Genomic DNA, 12,914 nt, shown 5'->3' with positions numbered 1-12,914 from the left:
GGGGGGTCGGGCCGGCGCGCGGGACCGCCCCAAGGTGCCGGCTCAGCACCCTCAGGAGACGCTGGCGGCCCGGCCTCGGCCGGTGCCAGCGTTCGATGAGAGCGCCCGGCACCGCGGCGGGGAAAGGGCCCGCCGCCGCCCCCGCACCGCCGCGGGCAGGGGCCGCCACTATCCCGGCCTGCTCCGCGCTCACCTCCCCCAGTATCCCGGCGTGCCGCGCGGCCCGGCACTGGGGTAAAGGTCGCGGGGCGGAGGGCGCGTCACTGGCTCGGCGGGGACGCAGCGCCCCAGCCCCGTTCTTCACCCGCCACCGCCGCCATGGCGAAGCAGCCGCAGCCCATCAGCCCCGTGAAGAACTTCTTCGCTGGCGGCTTCGGGGGCGTCTGCCTGGTGTTCGTGGGGCACCCACTGGACACCATCAAGGTGAGGCCGCCGCGGGGCGGCGGGGATGGGGAGCCGGCCGGTGCCGTGCGGTCTGGGGCCGCCGGGGGTGGGACTACGCTTCCCGGCAGGCACTGCGCGGGGAACGGCAAGGCTTCCCGGCGGGGAGGCGGGCTGTGCGGCGAGACTACACGTCCCGGCGGGCGCTGCGGGGGAGCCAGGGGGAAGACAACGCTTCCCGGCGTGCATGGCGGGGGAGGCGGGGCTTAACGTCCCGGCGTGCCTCGCGGGGCAGGCCGTCCGCGCGGCGGGGCGCCCCCTGCCGGCGTGGCGGCCGCCGGGCCCCGTCGGCGGCCGGTTTGTGGTAAAAATCAGAAAAAGAGCGTGGGTGTTCGTGGCGCTGGCAGAAACCGAGAGACTGAGCGGCTCTCCCGGGGCCCGTGCTGCGGCGGGGGCCCCCCAGCACCCCTGGGCCAGAGGAGGCCGGGAGTGACTGGGGTGGGGGTCCAGAAGGATAGTATGCCCACACACTGAGTGTGTAAGGAAGCTGAGCGGTGACACGGCGTTAGTTCTCGGGTGTCGAGGTGGGGTTATTATCCTGACGTCATCCCAGCAATTAATTAGTTGAATACATTAACTATTAAATACGTTAAAATTCAATCTCTTCTTCTGCGAAGGGCTAAAACGATGTTAATCTCTCTACCAATATCATAAAGTCCAGTCACAAAACTTACTCCATAATAGTCATACAGAGGTGTTCTCTGAATCAAAGTTTAGATAGTAATGTTTACTAAAATAATGTTTTCCTATCCCATCTTACTAGGTCAGACTGCAAACCCAACCTAAGCCGCAGCCTGGTCAGCCTCCGCTTTATTCTGGGACCTTTGACTGCTTCAGAAAGACTCTTGTTGGAGAGGTACTGTGTTGGCACGTCAGCTGCGATGCCTGCCAAAAATGTCAGTTGTTCCTGTACGTCACAGGGATGGAATCGTGTGGGAATGTTGCCCCCTGGAGACTACACAATTCTTGGGTTATCAGTTGAATTGATTCTAATTAAAATTTTTAAACAGATTACAAAACTTGGGGAATACTTAGCATCCACATGCTCCAGGTGCATGTCTCTTTGTTTTGTTAGGAAATGCTTTTGGTTCAAAATAGCATGATATTAATATCTGAAGTTATAGACTGGAGTGAATGTTGGCAGTTGTTTGCTGGCTTTGTTGTTGTAGTCGGTGGAATCTTGCTGTCTTTGGTATTTGGAGTTGTCTCTGGAAATCCTAAAATAGGCAATGACTTTTGTTGATACAAGCAGTACTTTTACTTTCGTCTATAATGTGTTATGCCATCTATAAGAAGGCAGAGGAGCATTAATTAATAGATTTTTTTTTTTTTTGAGAACAGAGGGTCAATTATAGTAGTTTTATTCAATCTTCTTCAGAAGGTGGACAGTGGTTTTGACTCCTGAATCAGCCATATCATGTGATTGAACTATAGTCTATTTTGTTTTTAGAAAGGCATGCAGCCTTGGTTTAAGGACTCTAGGTGACATAGAATCCAGTTTTCTGCTTTGTAAGTTTTCCCAGCAGCTATTTACCATTTGGAAACAATGGCTATAAAGCCCAACTGTTTGCTTACTAGTCTGAAGTCTAATTTCTAACCACTGGATCTTGTTAGGTAACCCTCTGTTAAATGAAAGATCTGCTTCATATCTGAAGTCTACTTTCATTATGGTGTTAACAGGTTGTTATATAACCAAAGTAAATCTTGCTTCCCTAGTCTCTCCCACAAAGCGCTGAAATGCTTTGCTAGCTCTGAATCCCTTGCGGTTTTTAACACCCCTGCTGAAGCACGGACGTCAGAGCTGAACCATAATAATAGCCTTGTGATGTGAAGTTCAAAAGTAATGCTGCCTCTCTACTCCTACTCAGTACTCATCAGTTTCTATAAGGAAAACTATTAAACCTCTCTGCCAAGGCCTTTTGTTTCCCACTGCTCACAGGAAGGCTGAGCAGGAGTGTCTGATCTTTGTCAGCCAGATACAATTTCATTACAGTCAGTTGTGCTTGTAAGCGTACAGACGCATGCTGGGATACACTGATTTGTTTGGGGGGGGAAGGAAGGGGCGGACGGACCAGCGAATATTTAATTTGTGCATCTAGCCTTTATCTAGAAAGATAACTCTCCTTTTTATTAGAAGTTGTTCAGTTCAAAGGCAAGATAAATGAAATAAATGCTACTGCTGGGATCTGCATTAGAATTTTTCTGTGTATGTAATCTGATGAAGGGAAACATCAAGAACATAAAGTTGTATGGTGAAAAAGTTTTGACTTCGGGAAGGAAAGAAAAAATAATTCACTCTTGAACTCATTCCAAATTGAGTTCATGTGGGGAGTGAAGTAGTTCAGGTGAGTCTCCCTGGCTCTCCTTTATCTAAAGAGTGAATTCAATTCAGCATTCTCAGGCTCAGTGTCAGGATTTTACACTACTGCATTTGATGACTTATTAATAAAGCACATGTGCATTTTTGTATGTATCTGAGAGAGAAGACTTTTGACATGATCTATTAGGACTATTATTCAGGTGGCTTTTAACTTAACTTCCTCATACTTGAGATGTAAGTACAGGATCAACCGTATTGGAACAGAAGGGTATAAGTGTTTTCCAGGAAGGATAGCTTTCCCCTGCAACAGGCCCTGAGCCTCAGCCAAACAAGTGTAATTGCAAATGAACCATAGACCCCGTTATTCCTTTGACGAATTTGACTGTCTGACTGATACTATCCTGTATTGTAGCCTTTTGCTTCTCAATAAGTTGAAATGTGTGCAAAACCTATGCAAAACCAAGTAATTCTTGTGATAACGTTTCTTGCAGGGAGTCCGAGGCTTATATAAAGGAATGGCAGCTCCTATTGTCGGAGTGACACCCATGTTTGCTGTGTGCTTCTTTGGATTTGGCTTGGGAAAAAGACTCCAACAGAGAAAACCTGATGACGTTTTGACGTGAGTTTCTGAGTTAATCAGACAGTTGGGAAAGGCACCCTAAGGCTCTTGCAGCCTGCTATATTGTCGCACATTGGGTTGTGGTGTAAATTTGTCTCTTCTCCTCGGTTATAAATATAGTTCTAAAAAATAAAACACTCATGTGTTTTAATGCTTCTGGAAGCGTGGGACTGATAGCACAGGCTAAAAACAGACAGCATGTGGGCACGTGCTATGCAATTCCCCTTCTACGCAAGAAAGAGCCGTTAAGGAACAATTCCGGTTTAGATGAGTACAGTGCGAGTTATATGATGATTGCCTGCCAACAGTCTCGCTATTAACAGAAACTATGGGAGAAATAAATTCATGGTCAATCAGTCTTGACAACATTCACAGTCCTGATTCTTTTGTCCCTGTTGTGACTCTTGCTGTGTCCTTACATTAGGATAGAATAATAGCCATAGATGTGTTCTATTATTAATTTCTGAAAAGAGGTGTTTATGAGCAGCCCACCTCTCAGGCATGTCTAACCTTCTGGAAAAGAGATGGGAAGCTAAGAAAACTTTGTGTGGCTTTCTACAAGCTAACTTATACATAAAGAAAGCCCCCCACCCATAAAGTACTCCCTTAACTTCTTTGCTGAGTTGTGAGTTATAGCTCTACGGGAAGGGAACTGTAGCTTAGCAACATTTTATTCTATTATTTGTGCAATACGTAGGAGCTCTGTCAGAAAGCAGGAGTCCATTGTGTTGAGCCAAGCGTGGTGGGGTGGGGAGGTGCGGTTTCTGTCGGAGCGTTGCCTGCACAGGGGCCTCCCGGGTGGTGTGAGTGCACCTGGCTGTGCAGCACCGGCCACTGCCGTGACACGGAGCGAGCTCCCTCTGCCCGGGTTGCTCAGAGGGAGGCAGTGCCGAGATGCTGGGGCACTGCTAGCTTACCCTCCGGTTACCACAGTAGTGTCCTCACGCAGACAAGGCTGAAGGGTAAGACCAGGGGAACAATAAGGAGTGGAGAATACAAAGAAACAAATGAGCTGTGGGCTTATTTCCAGCAGCCTTATCACCTCAGTGCCTTGTGTTTTATACACATCATACCAAAGGGAAGTTTTAAGGAGCAAGCTGGAGCAGGGCAGTGTAGTTTTTTGAGTCTTTATGCAGAACTCCTCCCAAGCAGAGCAGCGGGAGAGAAAGAACAAAAGTCAACAAATAGATGGTGGAACTGTCGTTGTGCCCAACTGTGCTGTACCTTAGGTGCAGACTTTACACGGTAAGACACAGTGTGCCTGGGACGTGAGGCCCAAAAAGAAAGGTCAGACTCTTAGCACCATGGTTATGGGCCTAGAGGCAGGCAGGATGGCAGTGGTTCCCCATGTTGATTTTTAGGGGACGTTTTGGAAGGAAGGAGATGGAGAGAAACTTGAGGAGCCTGTTCTGTCTTTTCTGGGGATGAATAATCCCAAAGTGAGTTAGAAAACTCAAAGCTTAGTTTGAGCAGGAGGCGCATGTGGAGCGGTGAGGGAGGTCTGAATGGTCTGGAAGATTTAATGGGAATTTAAGAGTAAAGAAAGGTGTAAGAATTGGAAAACCTGAATAGGATGCCATCTCTTGGGCAAGTGGAGAGAAGTGGGAGGTGTGGAATTTAGTTAAATTGAGATACTAGGTCGTCTTACTAGAGAATGTAGCAGGATGTTGGATGTAAAAATAAATTTGTGATGGAGAAAATCTGTTAAAGGGATTTCTGTCATGGAGACTTTGCCACATGAAAGCAGGTGCAGAATGTGTGGGATGATGGCAGGTTGGTAGGACAGACTTGACGATGGCAGAGGCTGAAGGAGTGAGGGACTCGGAGATTACAGAAAGGAGGCTCCTAGCTGCACAAACAGGAATATGTGTGGAAGCTGGGGCCACTGAGAAGAGTGTGGGAGGCTGAAGGAGGAAGAGACTGTTGAGTATAAAAATCAATGGGGAGCACTGTAGCAAAAAACGCAAGTACAAGGAATATTAGCAAATACAATGGATGTGAAGAGCTGAGTTATGGTTGCTGTGGGAACCAGGGCTTTGAATCCTAGAGATCTTAAATGTTTAGCTCTCATTATGTACTGATGAGACACTTCTGCGCTGATCAAAAGCAGCGGATGCATTTCTAGTTCCACTGCCAGCCTTGTGTGGAACAGCATAATCTGGTGATACAGGGGTCTTTCTGCCCTTCATTTCCATATACTGTGTTGTGTTAGGGTCTCTTCTGTTTCCTCGGGGCAGATATCCTCAGTTGTTTGCTGCTGGCATGTTGTCGGGAGTGTTCACAACAGTAATCATGGCTCCAGGAGAGAGAATCAAGTGCCTTTTACAGGTAAGGCATTGGATGGTGGTGACGGGAATTTAATTTTAGGGGTCTTGTGTTTCCATACCAGAACTTTTTTGGTTAGTGTATTTACTCTGTTCTGTTTTTTGACAGGACTGAGACAACTGTCATTTAATGCAACTGTGTCATGAAGAAGCATTATACAAACTCACCATGACAGTATAAGTACATACAGCATTCATTGCTCTACTCATTTTACAGAGCACAAGCCTTATACTATGTGGCATTATATGAGGCATTGGTGGATGCTTCAGTCCACTTCAAAGTATGGAAAAGTCCAGTTTTTCAGATCGAAACTTTTTATAAAAAATGCAAAACTACTGTATCATAATACTCTAGTGTAAAGATTTTCTGTTACCTTGACAGGTTCCCAATACATAACTAAGGAATGCATTTCAAAATACATGAAATAGTTTTCTAACGTTTGGGTGACTGTTAGCTCTACCCCTCCTCCAGGGTTTTTAAAGTATTGTTGGAAAATGTAAGCCTGAACAAATGAAAATACTGTCTTTAGCAGAGATGGGAAGCTTTGCTTATTTCAGTCTATGTTGAACTGCATTAGTATGGTGATGGGTGGTCACTTGTTAGTTCTGACAGACGTGACATTATCATGGAAGCTTTTATACACATACAAATTGTTTGAATTTCATTAAACTGTTTGAAGGCTACTTTTTGTCAGTGCAAGTGTAGAATTACCTAACTGACTTTAGTTGTTTCAAACTTGCACTGGGGAAAAATAAGGGAGAATCTAGCCACTACATGGAACAGTAAACTTATCCTCAGCTTGAACGGGAGAGCGCTGTTTGAGGAAGTGACGCAGAGGTTTCATATGCAGGAGTGCCTGTGGAGCGAGTATGTGCTCCTTCCTCTCTGGAAACATGCACGTGGCTTTCTAATTATTAGTGGAATGATTGTTCACCAGCCAGAAACCTTCACTAGTCAGAAACTATCACTTTAATCCTTCAGATCCAGGCAGCTACAGGTGAAACTAAATACAGTGGCCCTTTGGACTGTGCAAAACAGCTGTACCGCGAGGCTGGGATTCGTGGCGTGTACAAGGGAACAGTGCTAACCCTCATGAGAGGTAACTGATGGAGATGTTCTGATGCTTCTTCTGCGTGAGGTACTTTAAGATAAGAAGCCTGATATAGTATCATGGATCTCGCTGTCCCTTTAGCCAATTGGAGATGCTGTGTCACCCTTTTTTCTTTTTTTGCAGTCTGCAGAGCTACTCTAATGCCTCAAAGGGACTGAGAAATAAACATGAGATTCTCAGTGAGTGAGGAAGAGATTAGATGACAAGGATCAGAGGGATATAGGAAGTAATTAAGATCTGAGAAGCCAAGAGGAATGAGAGACTTCAGGAGGGGAGCAGAGAGAACAAAGAGAAAAGAAAAATACCGAAGTGGGCTTTTTTCTTTTCTTTTTTTTTTTTTTTTTCTTCCTTGGAAGAACGATTTTGTCTGTCTGTGACTGTTGCTGTATAATGCTGACTGCTTTAAAAGATATGATTGTAGCAGTTATGCTTTCTACCCGCTGAAGTGTGGGTTATTTTGGACTGGGATGTCATGACCCCTCTCACAACAACAACAACAAAGTAATTGTGCCAGACACTGAATCCTTTACGTGTTTCGGGACTTTCTCCTTTGAAAAGCGTTAGGTTGTTCCCTGTACTGGGGCAATGTTTTCCAAGGATAAGCTGAAATTTCTGTATTTTGATATCTCAGTTTAGGAATTTGTTTTATCCTCTGCTTCTCATAGAAGTGTAGCAGCTAGCAATGTAACTCTGGCAGTGTCCCTAGCCAGAGGCTGGTTCTCCAGTTTAGGCATGAGCTAAGAATGGGCTGTGGGAGTACCTTAAAAAAGCCCAAAACGAAACCCATCAACTACAAAAAAACCCACCCCAAAATAGAATCATTAGAACAAATAGTGTGCAAAACTCTTTAAGTTCCTGAACTGCTCTGATCTGCTATGCAGTAATTAAGAAAGCTTAGGGCTGTCTCATCATTAGCTTAACAGCCAGCAGGCAGGTTACAGTCTGATTTGAAAGGTTGCTGACAGAAGCACTGGAGAACAGATATTTTCCCAATTCTTGCCTTTAGCACCTGCTCTCCCTAGGAAAGTTCAGGCTCCTTTGTCTAGAGCAACAGAAGATTTTATTTTGTTTGTAGAGGAGGTTCAGAAAAGGAATCTGGATGTATTTAGTGGTGTTGCTGAGCTGGCATGGGGCTGCTGTGCCTCTAGGCTTCATTTCGTTTCCCACTACTCAGTCTTTCTTGTTTACCCACTAGACGTCCCAGCCAGTGGAATGTATTTCATGACGTACGAATGGCTGAAGAACATTCTGACCCCTGAGGGAAAGAGGTTAGTGAAATCTCACAGTCATCATTTTCTGGACTTCCCAGGCACTGCTGATTAATCTCCCCAGTTACGAAGAGATTTAGAGCAGTATCATCTAAACAAATTTAAAAAACCCCGAAGTCGCTTGTCTTGTGAGTTGAACTGTTTTGGTCTGGGGTTAACTGACAATTAAAATAGTATTCTGAGTTTCTCTCAGATTCTAGCCTTGGATCTTATTAGCCAAGTAAGGAATACTTAAAGTAGGTCTCTTCACTTTCACCCCTGTGTGTGTACAAAGAGCTAGGGGTTTTTGTTGTTGGGTCGTGGGGTTTTTTTGGTTTTTTTTGTTGGGTTTTGGGGTTTTTTTTCCCCAGAGCATCTGTGTGTGTGCTGCTGAATGAAAAGATTTGAACCTTTAGGGTTGAGTTAGTACATTTTGCCCACAGGGCTCTGATTCTTGGAAATCTTGCCTCAGATACTGCACTCTGTGTCTGCAGCATTGTGCTGCCTTCTGGCTGTCAGCCAGGCTGCCTCTTTGGTTGTCACCTTAGTCAAAACAGATGAGTTTTTACTTTTTTTTCCCTTTCTTTCTTTCTTTCTTTCTTTCTTTCTTTCTTTTTTTTTTCTTCCATTTTTCTTTTTCCTCCCACCCCACCCCAATCCTGCCACAGTGTGAGTGACCTCAGTGTGCCTAGGATCCTCTTTGCTGGGGGCCTGGCTGGAATCTTCAACTGGGCAGTTGCCATTCCACCAGACGTGCTGAAATCCCGTTTCCAGACTGGTGAGTTGCAGGCCAGCTTGTCACGGCCACACTTAGTGCAGTGCTCCTGGGAATGGGCTTGGCAGCGATGGAAGATGCCATCTGAGCATGGCATCTTGGAGGTAGCATGTCTTGAGCGCTGCTTGAGGCAAGTACATGAAAAACCCAAGTGTGTTCCTAGCTTTTTAGTTGGTTTCCTTGCAAATTTTTGGCAAATCAGGCTGCACTTCTCTGTTTCTGCCTCCCTGCTAATATAATGATCCCGATTTGAGATACCTGTTTTGAAACCTAAGCATAGAAGTCATAATAATAGAACTGCTTGTCATGGCTGTTTTATTGCACATGTAATTCTTTGAGAGGTTTTGTTATTTCACTTCAAACATAGTTGTATAAATTGTAGCCTGTGCTATCTGAAATTTATAGTAACTGGGCGTGCCTTGCTGAGAGCATTGCTTTTAGAGTAGCAGCTCTGCTCTTAAGTATCTGTGGCCTAATTATAGTGAGGATGGCCCCAGGCCTTGCGCTTCAGCAAAGTTTGACAGGTTTTTCATTGGTTTCTCTGGGAGTCCTAGTAATGAATATTTTTGTTAAGGCTCCCTGTAGTCTCTGTCTGTGGGCTCAGTTCTCCACTGGACAGTAACCATTTTTCTTGAGTCACAGATCATGATAATTTAGTGCAGGAAACTTCTTTTCTTTTTCTCTGAATAATGGCTACTGTGGTTGTTTGATACCGTACCAAGGGCTGAGTGTGAAATACATTACAGCTTTGCATCCTTGTGCCACAGAGCCAATCCCCAATGCTGCTGTATAGATGATGTGGGTTAATGGTGGTTCTGTTTAACTGGGTTGGTTTGTGGAGTACTTGTTCAGAGGGCTGGCAGAGGCAGTACTTTCCAGAGAAGTGTCAGGGAAAGGAAGAACTTGTTCTTTGAATAGAGTAACTTTTTAAAAACACCTCAGCAAATCTGTGTAACATCAGCATTAAAACAGCCTGTGCTTTTCACTTGAAGTCTGTTGCTGTTCTTGGCTGGGGCATGTGATAGGATCATTTTCTGTTTCTTGTAAACCAGCTTCATCAATTTTTATATCTGACCTTCCTATCTCCTAATCGCAGCTCTTGGGAGAGCTGTGATCAGCAGTGCAAGTAACAGCTCAGACTTCCAACCCTGACAAAAGTTATTCTCCTTTCTTCCCTGCCCCCCAATGACTTGATGATGTAAATTCTTTGTGGTGATGGTGAGCACCTACCTTCTGTTTACTGAGTCTTTAGTAAGGTGTCTTTGTTTGTTTGTTTGCTTGCTTGCTTTTAACTGAAATAGATAATTTTCCCAAGCAGATGTTGTCACAACGTAGCCTAAGCAATACTTGGATTCTGGTGTCACCTAGATGGTATAGCAGTATGAACCTGTTGAAAATCATGGGCTGTTACATATGCCACATCCTTCAGCACTTGTGACTGCCACACATCTTAGCTAATGTGTTTTGTGTCCCTTTCAGCTCCTCCAGGAAAATACCCAAATGGCTTTAGAGATGTGCTGAGAGAACTTATCAGAGAGGAAGGAGTTGCATCTCTGTATAAGGGCTTCACAGCTGTAATGATCAGGGCATTTCCCGCTAACGCGGTAAGTAAATCTGTGATTCCAGATGGGTTTTGGGGACCTGGCCACTCATAGTGAATGTTTGCAGTCTGTAGAGTAGACGACTGGCTGCTTACTGTTGTACCATTTCAGGGAGATTCTTGTCACTGCAGGTACTTTTGGCTGTTGGTGTCCAGGTTCTAAAAATGTACCTTAATCTAGGAGGAACACCAAGTAAACCTTCCATCGAAGCTTTGCATGAAAGCCCTTTGTTGACTTTCTCTGATAGTCTTTCTCTACTGATTGTACATCCACTAGTAGAAGACAGAAATGGGTGGATAAGTTTGGACTGACTTCCCCTTCAATAAATAATAAGCCTAACAGAGTAGAAGTTCTGCCTTTGTGTGGAGGGATATAGTAGAATTCTTGCCTCTGGTCCAAGACCTTTTTTGTTCTCTTCCTCCTTCCGCATCAGCCACGTCAGGTGTTTATAGCGCTGCATTTCAAAAACCTTGTTTGGAATAGGTTTTTAGAATCCTTATTTGTTCTGTATGTTCTCTCTTTTCCAGGCATGTTTTCTTGGTTTTGAAGTTGCTATGAAGTTTCTTAACTGGATTGTACCAGGTCTATGAAGACTAGAAAGTCTATGGAAATTAGAGAGGAGACGGAAGAGAGTGCAAGTCTGCCTCAAAGGAATAAATGAATGATCATTTGAAGTTTCAGGAATGATTGCTTGCCTAACACCTTTTTGCCTTCCTCACATTCTTTAGGTGGTGCTATGTGCCGTTCAGAAATGTAAGCTGTAGCTCTGAAACAGAGTTGATGAGGAGTTAGAGGTGATAAACCTGTCTTCTGAGCCAATGTACCACAGCAGTAATGCTGCTAACAGACAGCTGTCACTATTACACACACTACCTTAAGTACTTCCTCATGGAAGAAGGGGACACTTCTTAAAATGTAATTCTTTATTTACTGAAGAAACACGTAGCTATTAATGCTGAAAAACTTCCTTAAAATAATTGTTTGGCAGTGTGTACTTAATTCTCAGGGCATAAGTTAGCAGCTGCACATACTAGTATCTCCAAGCAATGTCAGATAGCATTCTCATCTCTTGTAGTTTTTTAGTTGTGGCTATTTCTATGTTGACAGTGGTTTTAATCTTACGTGCCTGTAGTGCAGCAAACACAGAACTAAGCAGGGGAGGCCAGAGCTGCGTTTCAGTGGGTTGAGGGCTATTACAGGTACCGTATCGGATCTTGCACGCTGATCTTTTCTGTGGAACTAGGAGGGAAAATGAATTATGCTTAACGTTTGTACTAAGCTTTACTGAGGCAGCCAGTGGGGAAATGTGTTTGATTAACCTGAACTTTTCTCTGAAATCCCTTTCTGTCCCACTGAAGATATCCCAAACGCGATTTCAAAAGTACAGCACGGACCCCACAGCAACCCACAATATATTTGATTCATCAAATGCTGTGTCCTGGGATTCAATCCCTGACATTGACCTGAGAAAATTTAACAGCACTTCCAAGAACTCAATTTCTCTGACACGAGGGGGATACGTGAAGGGGACACTGGCTCTGCAGTCTTGTCTGACTTTATTCTTGCTCCTGTTCCTTGGTTTTCTCTTAACGTTATTAAACAGAATCACATTTTCATTTGAGAAATGACTAATGCTAAGAAGCAAAAAGCAACTTTAATTTCTTTTGGTTTTGATGCAGTGTTATTGGAACTCAATAAAGCTAGCTGCTGCTTGGCTAGAATGTGTGCTTCGGTTCATTTACTTTTTGCATGGTCGTGCATGGTTAGTTTTGCAAAAGTTTTCCAATTCTTAATTCTGAGATGTGATTGGGAAATAAGTTGTGCTGTGCTGTCTTTAACTGTTAACCCCTTGCCTTTTAGCTTTTAGATTTCTGACATCAGCCGTGGAAATGAATGTTCTGCACTTCACATGTTTGTCATACAGGTCTTGTCAGGTGCTGTGTTGCGGACACAACTTTCTAACTATAAAGCCAGACACTAAATAACGTATCTTGCTTGTGGAAAGTATTTTATGTTTTCCGGGGAGAGGCCTGGACACAGATATAGGGGAACTTAGGGAAAGCATCTGCCCTGATGGCCCACGGGAAAGGAGGCTGAGAGTTTGTCCTTGGTCCGGCGTGGTCTGTTGGCGTGTACCATAAGGACAGAGTCTTCACCTTGGCTTTCCACAGGCAGGGTCAGCCCTGAAAACTTTCCACCCGGTGCTGCTGCAGAAACCTTGAATCCCACTTTCCTTCCCAATTCTTTGGAAGGACCAGAAGGGAACCTGCCTTCCCCGGAGTCCACCTCTTGTGTTTTACAGGGTGGGGGTGTGAAACCAGTGGGGTAGCCCCTGGCGTGGGAAAATTGCAGTTGCTTGGAGCTGCCTCCACGTTCTTGCTGCTGCCTTACGCACCGCAGACCTTCCCCATTCCTCGCTGCTTAGGAACCTGCTGCTGCTCCTGCTTCTCAAAGTCACTGCAGCTATGGATGAAT

At 44.9% G+C, this 12,914-nt stretch overlaps 1 protein-coding gene across 1 annotated transcript; it reads left to right on the top strand.

Moving 5' to 3' along the window:
• The first annotated feature begins 212 nt into the window (after positions 1-212).
• Positions 213-12,160, top strand: SLC25A20 (solute carrier family 25 member 20). The gene is made up of 9 exons (XM_050904764.1): positions 213-423; positions 1,205-1,297; positions 3,253-3,380; positions 5,618-5,708; positions 6,687-6,804; positions 8,012-8,084; positions 8,732-8,841; positions 10,318-10,442; positions 10,967-12,160. Exons 1-9 carry the CDS (start codon positions 319-321, stop codon positions 11,027-11,029), a joined length of 906 nt encoding a protein of 301 aa, XP_050760721.1. The 5' UTR covers positions 213-318; the 3' UTR covers positions 11,030-12,160.
• The last annotated feature ends 754 nt before the right edge of the window (positions 12,161-12,914 follow it).

This window comes from Gymnogyps californianus, chromosome 13 (assembly GCF_018139145.2).
Source record: "Gymnogyps californianus isolate 813 chromosome 13, ASM1813914v2, whole genome shotgun sequence".
NCBI lineage: Eukaryota > Metazoa > Chordata > Aves > Accipitriformes > Cathartidae > Gymnogyps > Gymnogyps californianus.
The sequence above is the reverse complement of the archived record's forward strand: the minus strand, read 5'-3'. Positions and strand labels throughout refer to the sequence as shown.